We start from the raw sequence: 22,681 nt of genomic DNA, 5'->3' as shown, positions 1-22,681 counted from the left end.
GACTAAAACAGTGCATTCCACAGTGGCTAAAGATGGGGAGGGGTGGATGCCACAGATAATGTCAGAAAGTTAGGTTTATGGTGAGTCCTGAAAAGCCTTGGCTAAGAAAGTGGAACTTACTTCAAAGAAAAGGGGAAATCATCCCAAAGGCAATGGGAAGTCACTGAAGGATTTTAAACAGGACAGTGACAATTAGACTGCAATTCAAAACAGTACCTTGAACAGTGTGGTTAGGTTAAAAAAAAAAGACTGGAGACAGAGAAGACAGTTGATTACTGAAGTATTTCAGGCAAGAGACACAGACTTAAGAGTAGTAGTACTAGAGAAAAGAAATTTGAGGGATATTTCAAACACAGAAAATCAGGACTCTATGATCAAGTATATTCCATCAAATTGAAGACTCATTAATTTTACCATAAACATTTTATACATCAAGAAAGAAAAATGCTGGCAATGAAACTATGATCTGATGGGTTTTGGGTTTTTTTCACTTAGAATTTTCATTTTGTACTTATAGGAAGAACTCTTTTAAACTGATGGAGACACAAATTTTTATCGTATGTCATTCTCTTTTGTACCTTTCTCTTTGTTTTGATGTCCTATCATAGTGAGATCCTTTTAGGACATTTAACCCAGTAATTCAGCACCCAGCTCATATAATTCAACTGATTTAATAACAACATGTACGGCTACAGGCAAGTTAGCACGCAAGCTGGCAATGACAACTCTTATGACTGTTGCCTAGCTGGGAGCAATTTTAAAACTCATACTGATTTCAGAGATGTTAAAATGAGGGACAACGTACAACTAAGGATCAATGAAACATCACCACGCATACATGTCTTTTCTCCCCAACTAGTAAGCACCTTAAGAGTAGGGTGAAGTCTAATTTATTTTTCCCTCTACAGGGCCTAATACAAGCTGTGAGAACTTTGGTTACTCAAGAAATGTTTGTTCATAAAAGAACACAGTAAATGTTTATAAGCATCCTTGGTCACAGTTAGTAGGGCCATGCTTAACACGGATCTGTATGAGTACGTGTTTTGAATGACTTTCTCTGGCTGCAAGCTATGCCACTGGATTTTATTTTCTAAGTCATTTTCATTATCTTTTAAGGAAGAATAATTAAAAGTTGAAAGTAACACCTTATATCAGTAGGTCTCACACTTTAGTGAATATAAGAATCAATAGGGTGCTGTACACCAGAAACTAACACAACATTGTAAATCAATTATACTTCAATTAAAAAACAAAAAGGAGGGCCTCCCTGGTGGCACAGTGGTTAAGAATCCACCTGCCAATGCAGGGGACACAGGTTTGAGCCCTGGTCTGGGAAGATCCCACATGCCGTGGAGCAACTGAGCCCGTGAGCCACAACTACTGAGTCTGCGTTCTAGAGTCTGCGAGCCACCACTACCGAGCCCACATGCCACAACTACTAAAGCCCGTGCACCTAGAGCCCATGCTCTGCAACAAGAGAAGCCACCACAATGGGAGGTTCACACACCGCAACAAAGAGTAGCCCCCACTCACTGCAACTAGAGAAAGCCCGCTAGCAGCAATGAAGACCCAACACAGCCAAAAATAAATAAATAAATTTATACATATTAAAAAAAGAATCAGTAGCGTAGTTTATTGAAAATGCATATCCTCAAGCCTCAATACAATAATTTTGTTTCAAGAGAATCTGGGGTAGACTCCAGGAATCTACATTTTAAAAGTGATGTACTAAAACCCAACTTCTGTCTCAGGATTCCACCAAAAGTTGTTCTTCAGCAATGACCTGCAGAAGGCCAAACAAGTGAAGGACTACATCACCACCTCTGGCATCCCTGCACCTGAAAATCAGTAACCACATGGTTGCTCCCCCTACACACAGTATGGATTTGTTGCTGGTAAGTGGTTACTCCACCAAAGACTACATTTCCCAGCCCATCACACATTTAAGTATCAGCATGAAACTGGTTCACACCAATGGAATGTAAGTAAAAGTTATGTGTATCACTTCTAAGTCAAAGCTTTTTAGAAGCAGGTGTGCTTTCTCCAAGTTTTCTTTTCCCTTCACTTCACTGGTTAGATATGATAAAACTCTAAAAGATTACAAAGATCCAAGACAGAAGAAACACAGATCCCCGAATTATTTCACAAAGAATTGCCTGTGAACTATGAATATTTGCTTTAAAGTGTTAAATGAATAAAAATGAACTTCTATTAAGTCACTAAAATTTAGGGGTAACTTACAAGAAGCTAGCACATCCCTAACTAATATATTATGCATGTGTGTCTACTTACACAACAGTGTAACTGCATACACATGTATATATTAATTTAATCAACAGAATGTGTTGAGAAGCCATTATGTACTCAAGATATAATCATGAGCAAAAATACATGTAATCCTTATCTTCATGAAGCTCAAAATTATTGAAGTGTATGTTGAAGTGTAGACTTCTGTGTTGGGGTTAACTGGGATGGGGCAGAGCAAACAATACAAATAAAGAAATAGAACTTTCACTCTCAATCAAGATAGAGTACCAGGGATCATATTTACCACCCTGCCTGACAGAACTAAAAACAAAACCAGAAAAAAATTGTGAAATGATTTTTAAGACATTGGACATCAGGCAAAAAAGACAGTGATCCTCCAGAAACGGGAAACAATAAAGTGAGGCCTATGATCTGTTCCAGCATTTCACCTGAAGAGATAAAAGCAGTATTAGACAAGGATTAACTGTTATTAAACTGTATTTCATATGTTCAAGAAGCTAGAAGACAGACTAAACATGTTAAACAAAACAAATGAAATACTTAAAAGACCCAATTGAACTTTCAGGGATGAAGACTAACATGTCTGTGATAAAAAATACATTGTATAGAATTAACATATTAGATATTACAGGGGGAAAAAAGAAGAGTAGTGACATTGAAGACACAGCAACAGAAATTATACACAATGAAACAGAGAGAAAAAAGATTTTAAAAATAAATGAATAGAGCACCAGTGACCTATGGGACAACTTTAAGCAGTTTAATGTACACATAATAGGAGTCCTGAAGGAGAGGAGAGATAGGGGAGGTAAGTAAATGTTTTTGAAGAAATAATGGCCCAAATTTCCCAATTTTTATGAAAACCAACAACCCACAAATTCAAGAAGCTCAACAAATTCCAAGTTCAAGAAACCCGAAGAGAACTGCTCAACAAATTCCAAGTTCAGGAAACCCGAAGAGAACTGCACCAAGGCACACCATAATCAAATAGCTTACAGCCAGTGATAAAGAGGAATATCACATCACATGCAGAAAAACAAAAGTAAGGATAACAGCTGACTTCTCGTGAGAGACACTGCAAGCCAGAAGACACTAGAGCAACATCTTTAAAATACTAAAAGAAAAAAACTATCAACCTAAAATTCTTTACCCAGTGAAACTATATTTCAAAAGCAAAGGTGAAAAACAAACCTTTTAAAATACACAACAGCTGAAAATAATTTATCAGTAGCACACACATAACAAATATGTTAAAGGATGTCCTCCAAGCAGAAGGAAAATGGTATCAGATGGAAATCTGGATCCACATGAAGGAATGAAGAGCACTGGAAATAGTAACTATATGGGTAAATATGAGGATTCTTATATTTAAATCCCTTTAAAAAATAACCAGCTGTTTAATGAAAAAGTAATTTAAATGTATTATGGAATTTAAATAAAACATATAAAGAAGTAAAATTATGGCAATCACAGCAAAAAAACTGAAAGGCGAAAACAAAAGTACAGTTGAGCCCTGAACAACATGGGTTTGAACTGCATGTGTACAGTTATATGTGGATTTTTAAAAATAAATACATACTACAGTAGCACACAATCAGTGGTTGGCTGAATCCACAGATACAGAACCACATAAAGTCATATGCAGATTTTCAATTGCACAGGGGTCGATGCCCCTAACCCCACTTTGTCCAAGGGTCAACCGCATACTTTTGTAAAGTTCTTATACTGTGTGTGAGATAGTATAATATTATCAGAACGTAGGGAGTGATAAGTTAAAGTTGTATACTACAAACCCTAAAGCAATCACTAAATTAGCAAAATGAAGATATACAGCCAATAAGCCAAAGGAGGTAAGATGAAATCACAAAAACATATGGAATTAATCCAAAAGAAGGCATAAAAGGAGAAAAAAGGGAAAAAGAAACAGAAGAGACAAACAGAAAACAAATAATAAGATGGCAGATTTAAACCAAACTGTATCACATTAAATGTAAATAGTCTAACATAAACACACCAATTAAAAGGCAGAGATTATCAGAAAGGATAAAAAAGCAAGATCTAATAATATGCTGCCTTCAAGAAAGCCCACTTTAAATAGGGAGACAAAAATAGGTTAAGAGTAAAAGGATGGAAAAATGGTAACTTTCTGGCCACTCTTAAAAGAATAATCAGAATAAACAGAATGACTATTGACATAATTCTGATTCACGAGTTGCCATTAATTCAGGAAGTATTTTCATATTCAACAGTCCTTTTCAAGTCCTGAGCTCTAAGTAAGTATTAATACTACCTTGTACTCTTCATAATAAAATTCACCATATGCACGTGTTCACACATCATTATCATTTCAATTACCTCGACAGTACTTCTAAATACAACAAACTAAAGATTTCAAAAATAACTCCAAACTTGAGCTAAGAAATTAGCAATATATTCTGATCAATCAGTAACCACAATGTATTCCCAAAGATGTATATATATGTTCAATAGTTTACCTCTATATAAATTGTTATTTCACTTAATACTCTGTATTAAGATGAGAGTCTGAGCCAAATGACAGACGCCAAATATAGCCACATCTCACCACACCCCCTACCTTTGGGAAAAGATTAAAAAGGCTATTGATTTTTCTTTCTGATAAATATACATTCAACCAAAAATGTTTTAGCATATCTTCATGGATGTTTAACCATTAGCCATTCATTGAAGCATTATAAAGAGACATATATGCCAGGCATCGTTCTGTATTATTCTAGGCACTGGGGATACAAAAATCAATGTTATGCTCTTGAGAGAAAAGTCTGGTGGGGAGAAGATGGGAATATATGTTTGTAAAATGTCATAATATGCTGGAAATCATGTCATAGAATGTTTTCCCTATAGCTTCAATTTTCTAAATGTGCACTGGTCCATTTCACCTAAGCTGTGAAATTTATGTACGTAGAGTTGTTCGTATTATTCCTTTATTATACTTTCCATGTCTGCAGGGTCTATAGTGATACCCTCTGTTTCATTCCTGCTATTGATAATGTGTCTTATGTTCTTTTTTATCAGTCTTATTAGAGGTTTGTCAATTTTACTGATCTTTTTAAAGAACCAGCACTTTGTTTCATTCATTTTCTCCGTCTTTTCTGTTGTCAATTTCATTGATTTCTGCTCTTTACTATTTCCTTCCTTCTGCTTGCTCCTGGTTTTATTTTGCTGTTCTTCTAGTTTCTTTAAGTGGGAGACTAGATTGTTGATTTGAAACTTTTCCTTTTTTCTAATGTATGAATATTTAGTGCTATATATTTCCCTTTAAAAATTTAATTACAGATGCAGAAAAAGAATGAGATATAGTCACAAATTTGGGAATAAATAGAAATTTAAAAGATGACCAAGTGAGAAACAGAACAAATTACTAGGAGAAGAAATTCTCCAAGGTAAGGTACAGAAAATATTCATACCCAGCTGAATCGCAAGGCACCATTACTACAACAGTTCCTCAAAACATAATGACTTGGACTGAATGGCTTCAAGTAAATAATCACAAAGTCAATTACATACAGAGAGGAAAAAACCCACACATGGAACATAACTCACCAAATTTGCATTACAGATAATGCAAGACAGGGAACAGGCAATGTAGGCGGGGGGGCACAAAAAGAATTTAAGAATCTCTTTTTTCTAGTTTGTACTCTTAGATGAGCTTCTTTCCTACTCAATTTCACAGATTCCTAAATGCTGCCCAACAGGAGCTGAGACTGTGCATATTCAAAAGATAAGTGTAGAACTGTCATGATTTCACTTGAGTTGCCCCCCCCATGGATAAATATTAATTTTGAATATAACATATGGAAGAATAAAATATCTTTTTGCTTACCCTCTGAGCTTTTGCAAGTTCTTCTTTTAATCTTTCATAGCCCTTTTCTCTAACTTCCAAAACAGATGGGCTTCGTAAGCGGGACAGACTATCAGTACTCAACCCAAAAATATCATCACTGCCATCACAGGCCTCTGTTATGGTAGCACCCTGTAAAAACTCCCTCTCTGCGTTACAGCTGTCCTTTCTTGTAGTTAATTTAGTTAACCCAGCTGTGACTCCAGAGGTAGAACAAGGTGCTGGGTCTGTAACATGGATGCTGTAAAGGAGAGTTCAAAAAACATCAGCATGTGCTTAAATATAACTGGCATAAACACACGTCTATAACTGCATTATCCAATCTGTTCACCACTATATCTAATTAATAGCTTGTCCTGAGCCAAAGCAACCACATTTCAAGTCCTTCATAGCCACATATGTCTAATGGCTATCATATTAAACAGCACAGAAACAGAACATTTTCATCATCCCAGAAAGTTCTATTGGATAGTGCTACTTTAGAACAGGGGTCTGCAAACTAAATGCAGGATAAATCCAGCCTGCCACCTGTTTTTTAAGGCCTACAAGCCAAGAATGATTTTTACATTTTCAATGGTTGAAAAAAAACAATAATATTTTGTGGCACAAGAAAATTACATAAAATTCAAAATTCAGTGTCTATATATAAAGTCTTATTGGAGCGTATTCATTTACATACTGTCTACGGCTGCTTGCACACTTTAACAGCAGAGTCCAACAGTTGCAACAGAGACTGTGTAGCCCACAAAGCCTAAAATATTTACTATTTGGCCCTTTACATAAAAAGTTTGTGACCCCTGCTCTTGAGCATTAACATGTATTGCTCTTCATGAACAACCTTGTATTATTCAAATTTTCTAAAACAATAAAACTTAAAATAAGTTAACCAAGCAAACTTCGTTTGTTTAATACAATACTCTAAAACAAGCATTTTGATGATCTCCTACCTGACACTAGATATTTCTGCACAATTTAAACGTCTGGGGGATGAATACACAGGTTGTGTAGGAAGGTCGGAAACATCTAAGGCATTAGCCTGGATAGGGGCGGAGCATAAAGCTGAAGGATGTGGCCTGTAGATGACACTTGGTGAGGTAGTCTGCTCTTGAGTTCCTGGTTCATACACACCAAGAAGGTCTGGAGAAGTAGGTGAAGCGAGGTTTACTTCATGGAAGCCTTCCAAGGGGTCATTAGCCATAGCAAATGCCTCATCATAGGATAACCTATGTTAAAAAAGCAGGAAATTATTTTGAGATAGTGACATTTAAAATTAAATTAAGATGTATATTTATAAAATGTGTTTAACAGTCCATTATAAACTATAAACTTACAACTTAAAGAGACAGCAAAGGAAAGAAACTACATTTAAAATTTATTAAGTGATCTCAGACAATAAACACTACAAAAGGCAAACAATCTGATTCAGAATAAACTTGAAAGTGATGGCTAACACTGTTACAGTGAGTAATTAACAAATATTTAACAACGAGGAAGGAATAAAAATTTGCTTGATTTTTTTTTTTTCTTTTGCGATACGCAGGCCTCTCACTGCTGTGGCCTCTCCTGTTGCGGAGCACAGCCTCCGGACGTGCAGGCTCAGCGGCCATGGCTCACGGGCCCAGCCGCTCCGCGGCATGTTGGATCTTCCCGGACCGGGGCATGAACCCGTGTCCCCTGCATCGGCAGGCAGACTCTCAACCACTGCGCCACCAGGGAAGCCCTGCTTGATACTTTTAACTTTGCTATCATATGTGACTTTGGTTAGAATAAGGAGAAGAGGCAGTAAAGATAGAGACACATGTGTGTAGTTCAACTAACTGTTCTGTTCTGCCTCATACTGGCTCTGACTTTGGATGAGTCTGTGTTTTTTTTCTTTTATTCTGAAATAATTTCAAATTTACATAAGAGTTGCAGAGCTCCTGTACATATTTCACCCAGATTATGAAACTGTTAACATTTTCAAACCATTTGAGAATAGGTTTTAAGCATGATGCCCATTACCCCTTACTATCTGAGTGTATATATCCTAAGTAAACCGTCACCAAAATCAGGATGTTAACACTGATCACTATTACCATCTAAACAACTGACCCCAATCAAAGTTCACTGATTATCCTAATAATGTTCTGGATAGGCCCAAGATCCAATCCAGGATAATGCATTACATTTCTCTAAGCCTTAAATTTCTCCTCTAATGGGATGAGAATGGGAATAATAATATTCCCTCCCTTCTCCAGGTTGCTGTGAGGATTAAGTCAGACACTCCACATAAAGTATTTAGTAGTGTACTATGTAACTGGCACAGAGTACAAATAAACATCTGTTACCAGTCAGCTGTTAGTAATAACATGTACGCTTCAGTTTCTCCATCAGTAAAAAATATTTCATGCAACTTCACAATTATATAAAAAATTTACATGAAAACTAAAAAGTGTACCACTCAAGTTTTTCACTTGAAAAATATACAGAAATCTTATAAACCTTTACTGATTTCCCACTGTCTATAGCATAAATTCCAAACTTGTTATCCGGAAAATCAAGTTCTTCTACGATCTGAATCCAATCTCTCTTCCCAATTTTTTTCTTTCCTACAATAGTACTTTGATAATCATGACTAATACTTTCCCAGAACTTCAAAAAATTCCCAAACACAAGCACCAATATACCATATAATTTCATCATAAAATACAAAAAAACCCCACCTCATTCATTAAACTGAAAAATTTTACTCTCACACTCAATAAAAAAGGCATTGAAAATAAGACAAGTAAAAGTAGTAAGCTACTTTTTATCTAAGAAAGGAGAAAATACAAATTTATTTATATATATATAATTATATATATACTTTTTCATATGTACTTATATTTTAGAAATGGAAGGATACACCAAAAACTAATTAAAAAAAAAAACTGTTACTTTTAGGAAAGGGCGAGAACAGGAAGAGGAGACAGGCATAAAAGCTATACTTTTCCAAATGTATCCTGCTTTGTAGATTTGAATTTGAACTTGGAACCACGTAAATGATAAAACAAAATTAGATTTTAAAAAAGAATATCTAAAAATAAAACAAATGAATCTAGCTGTGTACTAACATGGTAGTTTTAACCAACATCAAAAAGAACTATTTCAAATGATTTTAAAACATAGTAATAAAACTGTATATATCCCTAGTGGAATATACTCTAAGGTCAAAGGAAGTTAAAAAAATCATACACTATTTTCAGTAATCATATTAGTAAGTAATGTTGATACTGCTATTCTGAAACTATTATAAAAGATAAAACAAATTACATTAATATCATTCAGAACTAAGATTTTCAACATATGAGAAAAGAGATACAAATACAAAATCAAGGAATTTAAAACTCTGAAGTCCTAAATTTGAATCAGAAATATCAGGAAATTTTTTTTTTTTGGCGGTACGCAGGCCTCTCACTGTTGTGGCCTCTCCCGTTGCGGAGCACAGGCTCCGGATGTGCAGGCTCAGGGGCCATGGCTCACGGGCCGAGTGGTCCGCGCATGTGGGATCTTCCCGGACCGGGGCACGAACCCGCATCCCCTCATCGGCAGGCGGACTCTCAACCACTGCGCCACCAGGGAAGCCCACGGAATTTTTTTTATTTAAAAAGATGTCTACCTTTATCCACTGAAAAGGTATAACAACAGCAAGCAACTCAGGAGCAATGAGTACCCCTTGTACCCAGAGTAATACCATTTCCTATGAAAAAAGAACAAGGACTCCTCGGAGAAATGGCTGATTCCAAGCCCGCTGCAGTAATGTACAAAAAGTCCTTGCAACATCTTGTTTTACCAGGAAGCAAGAAAGCTATCAAAGACTACTGGAGTGGTATCAAAAGGACTCCCACTAACCAAAAATGGGACAATCTGACATCAAAAAGGATAATACCTGTAAAGAACAAAAAATAATTCTAAACCCATGAGTTCATGATTATACTAAAAATAAGACAAAACAAAAAAATCTCACTGGTCCCTTTTTTTTTTTTTTTTTTTTTTTTTACAGTACGCGGGCCTCTCACTGCTGTGGCCTCTCCCGTTGTGGAGCACAGGCTCTGGACGTGCAGGCTCAGCGGCCATGGCTCACGGGCCCAGCCGCTCCACGGCATGTGGGATCTGCCCAGACCAGGGCACGAACCCGTGTGCCCTGGATCGGCAGGCGGACTCTCAACCACTGCGCCACCAGGGAAGCCTCTCACTGGTCCCTTTTGATCAGTGCTATGGAACAAATTCACTATTTTGAAAACTGGTAAAATAAAGGAAAGAATCCAGTATTTAGCCTGACTTTCCTATACATTAAAGAACTAAATAGTTTATGAGGAAAAATCCTTCTTTTAAAAGAATCCCATTTAATAAATATAACTTTGCAATCCTAATGAAATAATGAGTCTAGGCAACACTTATCAATAACTATTAAAACCCTAAGGTAAAACCTGGGGTACTTTATAATTAATGGATCAGAATGACAGTACCTGAACTCACTGATGACATTATTATCACAAAAAGGGAGAAAATCAGACATTATGAGAATTATGTGGTAAAACAGGAAATGAACACTACCACCATCCATGAATCATTCTTGCCCCCCTAATAAGAAAAAAAAAAGATCCCAATCCAATCAAGCCTTTAGGTCTTTATCGGTTTATAGGAAAGAGGCTAGAGGAACATACTAAAAATAACATCTTCATCAGTTTATAGGAAATACAGAGCCTAGAGGAACATATTAAAAATAATACCATATGGGGCTTCCCTCGTGGCGCAGTGGTTGAGAGTCCACCTGCCAATGCAGGGGACATAGGTTCGTGTCCCGGTCCGGGAAGATCCCACATGCCGCGGAGCGGCTGGGCCCGTGAGCCATGGCCGCTGAGCCTGCACGTCCGGAGGCTGTGCTCCGCAATGGGAGAGGCCACAGCAGTGAGAGGCCCGTGTACCGAAAAATAAAAATAAAAAAAAAAATAATAATACCATATGGACAAAAACAGCAAAATCTAAACCTTGGAAAACTCTTACAGGATAAACCACCTGGTTTTTTCAATAAATAAAAGTGGAAAAAAAGAGGGAATTTATAAAGAAACTTAAGAGACATAATGAAATATAATATATGGACCTTGTTTGAATTCTTATTTGAATTAGCCAACTGTAAAATCATATTATAAGACAATAAAGGGAACTTGAACACTGGATATTACTGATATTATTATGAATTTCTGTCCATTTTTAGAGATAATGGTTACATAAAAAAAAAAAATTCTTACCTTTTAGAGATACACACGAAAGTATTTATAGATGAAATAAAATTACCTGGATTTGCTTCAAAATAATCCAGGGGAGAAGGAGGGTATGGGGAGCTGGGCCATCAAACTTCCAGTCCCCCCCAGTCACACAGGATTATAGGGTGGTTTCTCTCATAATAACAGCTAATATTTACTGACCATTTACTAAATATCAGGTATAGTTCCAGCCCATGTACAGTTGAGGAAGCTGCAGCTTAGGGTAGCCAGTATTAAAACCTATGTCTGGGACTTCCCTGACGGTCCAGTGGTTGAGATTTTGCCTTCCAATGCAGGGGGTGCAGGTTCAATCCCTGGTCCAGAAGCTAAGATCCCACATGCCTCACAGCCAAAGAACCAAAACATAAAACAGAAGCAATATTGCAACAAATTCAATAAAAGACTTTAAAAATAAATAAATAAATAAAACCTATGTCTGTTGGACTCCAGAGTCCTAGCTCTTCACCACCACACCACACTACTACTACTAGAATTGCTTTGCCTTTCCACTGTTAGATGATTCATGTAAATATGTTTCTCCTTAAGCTGAATTAAAATCCATCATCCCTGCAATATCCACCCTATTTTTCCTATAAACACTCAACTATTCTTTCAACAAATATTCATTGAGAGTCTACTATGTGCCAGGCTCTGGGGAAAGAAGATGATAAATCATCTCTGCTCCCAAATAGTATCAATATAGTAGGAGACACTGACGGTGGCAATGATAGTGTGATAAATGCTATAGAATATGCAGAGGCTACTAAGAGACCACACAGGAGGGGCAAATAAATCAGAAGGAAAGGACTCCCAGAAAAGTGAAGCCAAAGAAAAGACCCAAAGAAGAGTAGGAAATAATGAGAAAGATAAACCCCCTGGAAGGACTTTCCAGGTATGTCTAAGGTATGAAAGCAAAGTATTTATGGAAAATACAAATGTTGCATAAACTGGAGCACAGGCTAGGAACATAAGACCCAAACCTCAAAGAGAGGCAGGTCTGAATTCTGCTTCTATCAAGTTACTGGGCCAACGTGTGCCTAGGTTCTCTCATCTAGAAATCTGTAGCTCGGTTTTCTTCCTCACAGGGTGAGAATTAGAAGAGAAATGCAAGTAGTATTTCGTAGAGTAGAGCACCTCTGAGCAGTGCCTCTACCTACAACACACTGTTTAAATTCCACTCACTCCCGAAAAGGAGATTATTTTAAGATTAAATGTGGTCCCTTTATCAAGCATGTGAAATTTCCATAAAATGTTTAGCTTAGCTGGTAATGAGCTGCCAACTAGACTGAAAATCTTTTGCTCTTTCAAATAGTACATGGAAGCTTTAAGATTTATTTTGTATTCAGAGTTCTTATATGAATAACATAAACTATTTTTAAGCAGTAGTACTCTTTGCGTTAAGTAATAAGTAATTTAAACTTTTTTTTTTTTTTTTTTTTGCGGTACGCGGGCCTCTCACTGCTGCGGCCCCTCCCGTTGCGGAGCACAGGCTCCAGACGCGCAGGCTCAGCGGCCACGGCTCACGGGCCCAGCTGCTCCGCGGCACGTGGGATCTTCCCGGACCGGGGCATGAACCCGTGTCCCCTGCATCGGCAGGCGGACTCTCAACCACTGCACCACCAGGGAAGCCCAGTAATAAGTAATTTAAAAAACTAATTTCAAGTGGAGATTATCCCAATTCATAAACTAAACTTGTCAAAGATCACTAAAAATGAGTAAAAAGGACAACAGCATTAAATTCTTATGGGTGAATTACCAACACAGCTTGGATGGCTTTATTATTACTCAGCTTTAGGTAATAAAGCTGATTTCCAATTTAAAAAAAGTTGATCAAAACCAGTTGCTTCTGATTTCTAGTACGCATCTCATGTTATTTCTTCTTTGCAGAAGTCAGCACTATCACAGCAAAAACAGCAGTCAATATTTACTGAAAGTTAACTATGAATCAGTTAACTATGTGTTGTTAAGAACTTCACGTGTATTAACTCATTTAACGAATGCCTAGAAAAAATCTTAATGATTTATATACTTATTAAATATATTTTATACATATATTATTTTAGTATAAAATAAGTGTACTTAATAATTTTTATCAATTATATTTATTCTAGTTGGAATGAAAGATGTCTGCCAGCTTCAACTCCTCAGGGCACATGCTGGTACTAAGTTCTGAGAACACAGATATGAAAATGGACTAAAAAGGTGGTGCATAGCCTATCATGAGCCACTAAATGATTACCCTGTGGGTTGCGGGGGAGAGGAGGAAGAGAATGTTTCAAGGAGAAAAAAATATAAGTTAGATCTGAAATGCTGAATAAAGAGTCTGTAGGTGGGCTAGGCAAGGAAATACGACAGGACAGTCAAGGAATAAGGGTTTGGCACTGATGAAACTAACCAAAAAAAAAAGAGTGACAGAAAATCAGGCTGGAGAGGCAGATATGCGACAGATAATTAAAAGCTTCATTTAACATGGAAACTGCTGCTTGGAGTTTATCTAAGAGATTCTCAGATCTATGTTTTAGGAAGTATAGACATACTGTGATGTCATGAGAAAAATGACTCCCGAGGACTTTAACTAGAGAGAGGAGACTAGAGGCAATTGATTAAGAGGTTATTGCAACAGGCTAGGCAAGAGATTATGAAGGTCTGATCTAATGCCAAGATCACACATTGCAAATGAGGAGACGGAGGCATATTTATCTATATATATGAAAAACATTCAGAACAATTCATTTATATTTCTACATATACACACACATGCATTACGTTATTACATTCTATATGTGTGACACATACACATATACATTATGTACATTATTCTGTTATTCCTCACAGCATCCCTTTGAAATGATTCTTATGTCTGTTTTACAGGTATAGAAACTGAGGATCAGAGAGATTAAATTAATTTTGTCGAGGTCAAACAGTCAATAAACCACAGAGCTAGGATTCAAGCCCTGGTGCGTCTGACTCCAACACCTGACTCCACTACATCTAAGAATCACTTAAAAGGTAAAACTGATTGGAGGTCAGGGGTAAGACTCAGATAAAGGTTACATCAAGACAGAGGATCTCTAAGGCAGTCTTACCCAACCAACCGTAAGAAGAGAACAATCCAAATAGAAGAATCCTATTTAATCTCTGAACGCTTGTTTAATTTCAGAAAGAAAAAACTAAAGTTTCTCTAATGCACTGCTATTGAAATGAGCATTTGCTATTACTTTGTGTTCTTTCTGGGTTTTTTCCTATATTCTCTTTGCTATCATCATTTCCTTATCTATTCTGCTGCCCTGCTGGGGTTTAAAATAAATACTCACTCAGCCCCTTATAGTTCTTGATGGGGAGGGGAGGAATAGCATATAAATAAAAATCAACAGAAGCCTGATTTTACTATAGTGGCCTTATGTATTCAAAAACAGTGTGGATATTTGATACTAAGGAATTCGTGTTAATTTTTTAAAGTGTGTCATAGTATTGTAGCTAACTGCCCTTATCTTTTAGAGATACATACTGAAATATTTACAGATGAAATTATACAATTCCTGGAATTTGCTCAAAATAGTACATGAGGGGGAATAATACAGGGAAGTATATGGGGCAGGACTGACTGTTGCTGATGGGCTAGATGATGGGAAATTTGAGGTTCATCATACTTTTGCATCTACTTATTGTATTTTAAATTCTCAATAATTAGAAAGTTTTGAGATTTATTCAAATACTATATAAAGGAAGAAAAAAACAAAACAAAAAGGTGTATATATAAAAAATAATTTTCTCATTAACTTTCCCTATAATTATAAAGTTGGTTTTCCAAACTAACATTTTGGTTGTAGCAAAAAAAAAAAATTTCACATTTACATTTTAGGAAGCAGTCTATGTTTATAAGTGTGAATTTAATTCATAACCCAAGGGAAATATTAGTCAGGTGGTCTGTCAAGCTCACACTCTTCCCACTCTTATTAAAACAGACCACAAATTAATTTCCATTTACTAATTCCACAGGATTTAAATGTACAACCTAACATACTGAGAGATGTTAGTTATTGCAGATTCTTAAAATTAAAGGTTTTCAGAAAATTCTCAGAACTTACTGGGTTACTAACACTGTATTTAATTACAAATTCTTGGAACAAAAATGTAAAAAATAATTGTTTTCCAGGTTTCTTCTTCTTAAAAGTGTAAGCCTCTTTATCTTATGTATGTAAGAATATATGTCAACTAAATATTCAATAGGCACTGAAGTATATATTGACTGGATAAATAAACAGTAAGACTCTTTAGAGAGGGAATAAATAGCAGAGCAGCAAAGAGTAGAGATAGTGACTCCCAGCCACCTTTAAAAATTAGAGATAAAACAGCAAGTACCCTGTAGCAAGATTGATGAAACTCAATTTTTAAAGTTTGGGGAAACCTGAGCATTTGATCAAACGAGCTTCAGAAAACCTTCTTTCTAGTTCAGATTCTGTTATTAACTGGCTGTGTGAACTTGGGCAAGTCACTTAATTTCTCTGAGCTTCAGTTTCAACATCTATAACAGTGGTGTTATCCCCCCTGCCTACATTTGAGGAAATCAAATGGCTTAACTGTCAATGTAAAAATGTTCTAAAGATTGTAAGGCATAACACAAATGTATAATATCTATAAAGACCTAAAAAGGAATAAATGATGGGGAAAATAACAAGAGCACAGAAAGGAGTCTGTCTTACAAAACAGAAGGGATCCTTGTTTATCCTAGATAAAGGAGAAGGAGGGGGAAAACAAGCCCTTCTGAGGTATAGTGTTCAAATGTAATTCTCTTCCCAACAGGAAATTAATTAATGCACATTTACTTACTCTTTTTCTAACTTACTTTAATTGTTCTTTTATACTTTATCCTGATCTGTCAATCAGATGCCCACAAACAAATACTCAATACTATTATCTGGACACATCAAATGACAATTCACTTATTTAATTGGTTCTAAGCTATCATCAGTATGCTCCTTTACAGGTGTTAACTATAAGCAACAAATCTCTCAAACTTGAACTATTTCAATAATTTCCATTCTTTTCCCTTTGATCTAAGTAATCTTAGCTTATGGTTATAGCTATGGAATTTCGTGTTGTTGATATCCTAAGATAAATCAATATTACTTTTTCACTTTTTTCTATATACAATTGAAGCTTATGAAACTACCTCATTTAGCTTTAAGTTGAAAGAGAAAGCAGAAGGGAAACAGAGCTGGCAAGTTAATGTTACCTGTTGTAAGTAACCCCTCCCCTTCCCTTAGTCCCCTCAATTCCCACTTTGAACACTCATTTCCATTTCTACTGCTAGATCAATTTCAATACATCCTAACATTTTTTCTCATGGTGATGGATGACCATCCATCACCAAACAGCACAGTATCTACTGGGTTCCAGGCCCAATGCTAAAGCTATAAAATGGGGTAAGATGAATTAAAGCCCTGCCTCCAAAGCATGTGTACACTAGAAAAAGACACCTCATTGTCAACGAACGTTTACAAACAATGTAAATATCAAAATAAATACCAAAATAGAGGCATATACTCCATGCTTTGGAAGCATAAAAGAAAAAAAAAGATACGTACTACATGGCAAAGGTAAGGGCAGTAGTACAGGAAAAAAAAGAGAAACTAGCTAGAAAGGAGCTTTCAAAACCTCAGATATTTTATTTTAGGATATCAGGTGTATTTAGGTAATTCATTTAGTAACCAATTTACTACGCTTTGTTGAACTACACCTTGACCAGCACTATATAGGGCAAAGGTTTAGTTTGAAAAGGTGCACTCCCCTCAGAATATCCTCAAAGCTTTCCCTCAACACGCAAGTACCTCTACCAACTCATCCTTCCTTCCTCCCCACTCTCCAACTATTCTAGCACTGTGTCTTATCTGGCACTCATTAAAATTACAACAAAAACATATGTGAAAGTGCTTTCTAAATTTTGAGGAACTTACAAAAGATATGGGAATGATTACACAGCCCACCTTCCAGATGCCTTAAAGTCTTTCCTTTAACCCCCGCTGTGACTTGCAGAGTAGATACTCAATGAATATTTGATTTAAAAATCTCCAGTGATACATTAAGAATTACTTATTACACCAATATTAAGTATCTCATAAAAGCTAAATTAAAACCAATTCTTCAGTATTACAACCTATGCATGAAGAGGTAGTAGAGTGTAGTGGTTAAGATCATGGACATCAAAGACAAACTACCAGACTCCTAATTTAGTGCCCTCACTTAATTAGCTTTGACCTTAAGCATCCATCACCTTAAGCTCCATAACCACTCAGTGCCTCAACCTTCCCAACTATAAAATGGGATGAAGTATTACCTAATTCCTAGGTCACTGTGAGAATAAATGAGTTGGCATAGTGTTTACACCAGAACCTGACACAACATAAGCTCTAGACTCCGTAGTAGTAGCAGCAGTGCTGGTTATCACCATCATCAGAAAACCTGGATATTTTTTAACCAGAAATACAAATAATAATAACACTTTTCATCTATGTGTCTTCTTATAGTCACAAAGCTCTTTTACAGAAGGTGTAGTTCAGGAATGGAAGGAGCAAAACTGGTAGGAGTTCCATTTGGGGCAGTCACTCTCAGTGTTTAATCCTGGCTCTGCCATTAGGCAGCTATAGAACCACCGACAACTAAGTAACCAGAGGCAAGTTATTTCACTTCTCTGATCCTCAATTTCCTGGTTTGTAACATGCAACAACACCATCTATACTCCAGGAATGTGCTGAGGACTAGAGGAGTCAAGGTACTTGAAGTAACAAGCAGGATGCATGGCACACTGTTACGTTAACATCTGTTCCTCTCTTCCACCTCCCACGTGGAGTATCTCATTTAATTCTCATCCCACCATTATGAAGTTCATATTAGGTTGAGCCATACTAAAAACAGCTGAATACTGGCAAATTCGTATGGTTCAACCTAACACTACATCCATTTACAAATGGAGAAAATAGGCTCAGAGGTTAAATGCTTTACTCAAGGTCATATGCACGGTAAGTAATGGAGCTAAAACTTTAAAAATAGACAGTTTTTCATTAAAATTGGTTCAGCGAGTCCTGCTCAGAAAGGGAGGGGGAAAAAGGTTAACTACAATAATACATGTGAAACTACTGTAACCTACCAGTTTTTGTTCTGCCATATCAAAAAACAAGATGATGATGTAGATTGTCTTCTAAGACTCTTTCAATTTAAAAAATTATTTGTAGAGTGTCTATGCATGTGTTGCAGAGGTTGAGGGTTTAGTGAAAATTAAAGGAAAATAATATCATCAAAGGAAGCACATGCATAACTACACCAATTCAAAAAGTACAGCTGGATCTAATTAGAAACTCCACGAATTAGCAAATTCACAAAGCAGCTGAACATCAAATATCCATCCTGGTGAAAAGTTAGAGGTATTGCATACCACAGATAGGTGTTCGCCAAACACACAAGGAAGAGTTATACTAAATGTATCCACTTTGGTTCACAAAGGTATGTACCAATATATAATATTACTGAAATGGAAAAAGAAAAAAATGAAAAGGCTTTTCTTCTAATAGTAAGACATATGCTACTGTAGTAAAACTGTATAACTGCTAAGTTTATTTCTATACATTCCACAAGGGCTTTAGGATTATATCACATAAACCATATTTAGGATACGTGTCTGTCCAAACATGAAGTGTCCTATCAAAATGCACGGCACTAGTAAATAAATAGCAAATGTTAACAGGACAAGGCCCCATAAAACTGGTGGAATATTTACCAGTATCAAATATTTACTATGATTGGTCTACAAATCTATTCTGCCTCTTTTCTCCTTGAAGCGCCATTCACCATTTTTTTTTTCTTTAAAAGGGCAAGAACAACAAAATACGAATGAGGATAATGAACAGAAACCAGGTCTTTCAACAGATTTACAATAGAACGGTTTTGTTTTTAATCCTCTTATCGGCCTCTCCTCCAATTATGTAATCATTCCACGGCAAAAGATTACATGGCTGTTTCCCTACCCTGCAAGGGATAAGTTGGAGGGGGAAACAGAAGAGTAGGAAACAGGTATCCTCGGAATATGCTACATTTCCACGAAACTAAACTGCCTCTTCGGAATCAGTATTAACTGAGCGCTCTTAATTTTCAAGACCTTACCCTTTAGCCATTACAGATTTTTTTTCTTTTTTAAATCCCATAACAACTGACAACTCTTCACGTGCTGCAGATTCCACCTACCACCATCACTTCCAGAGTCCATTAAGCTCTCTTTTCCCCGGGCGGTCGGAGCGAGTTATCCACGCTGGAAGGGCTGTGTAATTACAATTACGTCTGTGCAGCTCGCCTCAACTCCCCGAAACAAAAGTCAGGCTGAACTGAGCTGCCTCCTAAAGCGCGATCCCGGGTGCCGGCTCTTGCCCACCAGGTTTCGCCGAAACCTCCCGAGGGTGACCTCTACGCCTCGACTCGGTGCCCCGCTCGCCGTCTCCGGTCCACGCCTACTGCCTCGCCCCGTCCAGCGCCGGCCTCCAGACTTGTTCGCGAACTCTCCTTACAGAGCCCCCTCCGCAACCCCGGGGCCCCAGCTCCCGGCCGCGCGCGCCCAGCCGACAGGTAACCGGGCGCCGGGCTCCCAGCCTCAGCGCTCGGAACCGCGCAGTTAATGAGTAACGCGCCGGGGCCCGGAGGACAGGGGACGAGCCGCCGCCGCCGCCCGACGCCCACCAGCGGCCCCAGGGGGCGCCCAGATGCTCCGAAGCGCCGAACCCCCGCCGCCGCCGCCGCCGCCGGGGTCCCGGAGCCCGCGAGCCCAGGCGGGGGAGCGCGCTCCCTGGGCCAGGACAGTCGGCCGGGTCTCCGCGCGCCGCGCCCTCACCTGCACCTGCCGCGGCCGCCCCTCCAGGCCGACTCGCGGGCGGCGGGCGCGCGGGCACCGAGGGGGGCGGTGCTCCGCGCCCCGGGCCTCTCCCTCCCGCGGATGCACTCACCTGACTAACCCACCGCGGCCGCGGCCGGCGCTCAGGGGCGCGCGCAGAACCGCACACAACGCGCGCCGAAAGAGTCACAGGCGGAGGAGAACGGCGGGCCGACGCCGCTACACTCAGCCGCGGCGGGTGCACTACCGGGGGGCAGCCGCCGAGGGAGCGCGGGACTGCGCCTGCGCCGGCAGCGGAGCTGGGAGCCGGGAGCGGTCCGGCCCCGGGGAGGGAAGGCGGGGATGGGGGCGGGGCGGGCGTGGGGCCGGTGGGGCCGACGCGCTCCCGCGCCCCCTGGCGACAGCCGGGGCTTTCGCAGGTGCCCGGCGCGGGCCCCAGGTGCCTCAGCGGGCGGTTTCCTTGGGAACAGGGCGAGCTGGCGCTAAGCCTTGTTGCCCTGGGCTCGACAGGCGGTCTCGGGTTCACTTCGAGTGTGTTGGGCTTTCCAGGAGTCGGAAAATGAACCTTCGATGTGAGTTGAGGACAGCTAGAACCAACCTGACACACGGCGTGCATATGTACCTTACAACGTGTGTGGGTGTGGGTGCGCTCGTGCGTGTCTGTTGTCTCTGGGGGGATGGATGGGAGGAGGGGTAGTCTGATAGAACCTAGATTCCAGCATTCTAGCAGCTGCTAGAGCATTCGAAAATGTCGTTTCTGCACCTGCCTTCTCTCATCTTTTGTGTCAACTCTTTGATAACTTCCACCCCACTTTAGGTCCTCCAGAGAGGAAACGTGAAAATACAAACCAGGCTTCCGAAAATCTGATCCAAAAGAGGCAGTCACATCATAGTATGTGTCTCTATGTTTAGTAAAAGAGTTACATGCAATTTGTGTGATATATGTATTGAGTAGGACCCCTGCTCTGTATATTGATCACATTTATTAGAGGCAGTAAAGAAGAGTAGCTTATGTGGATGGCTATAGGAATCAGAATTCCTGGGTTTGAGCTTGGCACCTACTAGCTGTGTCAGTGACCTTGGGCTAGTTGATCTCTAATAGCTCCAGTAAATGGGGATAATAAGATTACCTACGTAACTAAGTCGTTAAGAAATTAAATGGCTTAATATATGTGAAATACTTAGTGTAATTCATGACACAAAGTGCCTAATGAATATTAGCTATTATTAATAACATCATTATTATCATCCACCTATAATAAAAACAGAAACCTAGAAAGTCATTATTTACTCTTTTATACTCCATCTCCAATATATCAAGTCCTATCCATCCTATTTTGCAAATAATTCTTAAATCTACCCCATCTGTTATTCACTGGGACTAGACATGACCCTACTCATTAATGGACTTCTAACTATTCTCCCTTACACCATGTCGTTCATTCATCAAACATTTTTTATGCTCGATCTACGTGCCTACTGCTAGACATAGGAAGAGAGAAACCATTACACACAATCTCCATCATCCAAGCACGCAAACATAGTGAAGAAAACAAATGTGTCGATAACAACTAAGTGAAATAAATAAACTCATCATACAGCAAGCTACTTGGGCTCTCCAGTCTTGCCATACTCCTTCGTACATGCTGTCTTTACATATGCTGCTCCTTTTTCTTGTTATGCCCTGGCCCTCCATCTTTTCCTTACCTAGCTTATTCTTGCTTATCCTCCATTATTCTGCCCAGGCATCAATTCCATTGTGAACCCTTCCCTGTTCCTTGCCACCCAGCCTTATCCCACCCCAGTGTGGGCTAGGTGCCCTTTACTGTACTCTTATAGCACTTTATCTCTTTCTAGCACTTATCACATAGAACGGTAATTGTAGTTTTGTCTATTTCCTTATGAACTTTTTGAGAACAAGAACAAAGCCTGACGTGTAGGAGGACTGGCTCAGAAAATGCAGAATGAGTTAATGATATACATGTAGATACACTGTCTTGGTATATAAATGTTTAGAGGACAGGCCCTATGCTGTGTTCTACATAGGACCTAAGATATCATGCATCTACAGGAAATAGTGAGCAGTAGCCATGGGCCCGAGTCCCATGTTGGCCCACCTGTCATCCACAAGGCTCTTAGGAATGGACTTAGAGGTGTTTCACCTGCTAACACAGTTTGAGAATGAGAAGAGCTATCTGAGTAGTTACCTGTAGTAGGACTTTAGTGTCCTTGCAGCACAGAGACCAAGATGTATTACAGAATGTTATACACTCAGAATCTCAGCCTGCAAAATACATAAAGCGTTGTAAGCATCCTAAGTTAGATTGCTCAGCCATATACTAAAGTAACAGACTCCTCACAAACTTTAAAAAC

At 38.7% G+C, this 22,681-nt stretch overlaps 1 protein-coding gene across 6 annotated transcripts in view; it reads right to left on the bottom strand.

The window, feature by feature from the left end:
- The window catches only part of RAB3IP (RAB3A interacting protein), a 71,243-nt gene that overhangs the window by 30,010 nt on the left and 18,552 nt on the right, over positions 1–22,681 (bottom strand). For 3 of the 6 annotated variants that reach the window (XM_067697320.1, XM_067697317.1, XM_067697316.1), the window contains 2 exons: positions 7,096–7,371; positions 6,131–6,389 (listed from right to left, as the gene is read on the bottom strand). In XM_067697320.1, the coding sequence (XP_067553421.1) occupies positions 6,131–6,389; positions 7,096–7,346 (510 nt within the window). In that variant the 5' untranslated portion in view covers positions 7,347–7,371. Of the gene's footprint in view, positions 1–6,130; positions 6,390–7,095; positions 7,372–19,671; positions 20,048–20,420; positions 20,588–22,681 lie in introns of those variants that run through there. The other 3 variants (XM_067697318.1, XM_067697319.1, XM_067697321.1) reach the window with 3 other exon arrangements.

The sequence above is a fragment of the Pseudorca crassidens genome, chromosome 11 (genome assembly GCF_039906515.1).
Source record: "Pseudorca crassidens isolate mPseCra1 chromosome 11, mPseCra1.hap1, whole genome shotgun sequence".
NCBI classification, from domain to species: Eukaryota; Metazoa; Chordata; class Mammalia; order Artiodactyla; family Delphinidae; genus Pseudorca; species Pseudorca crassidens.
The sequence above is the reverse complement of the archived record's forward strand: the minus strand, read 5'-3'. Positions and strand labels throughout refer to the sequence as shown.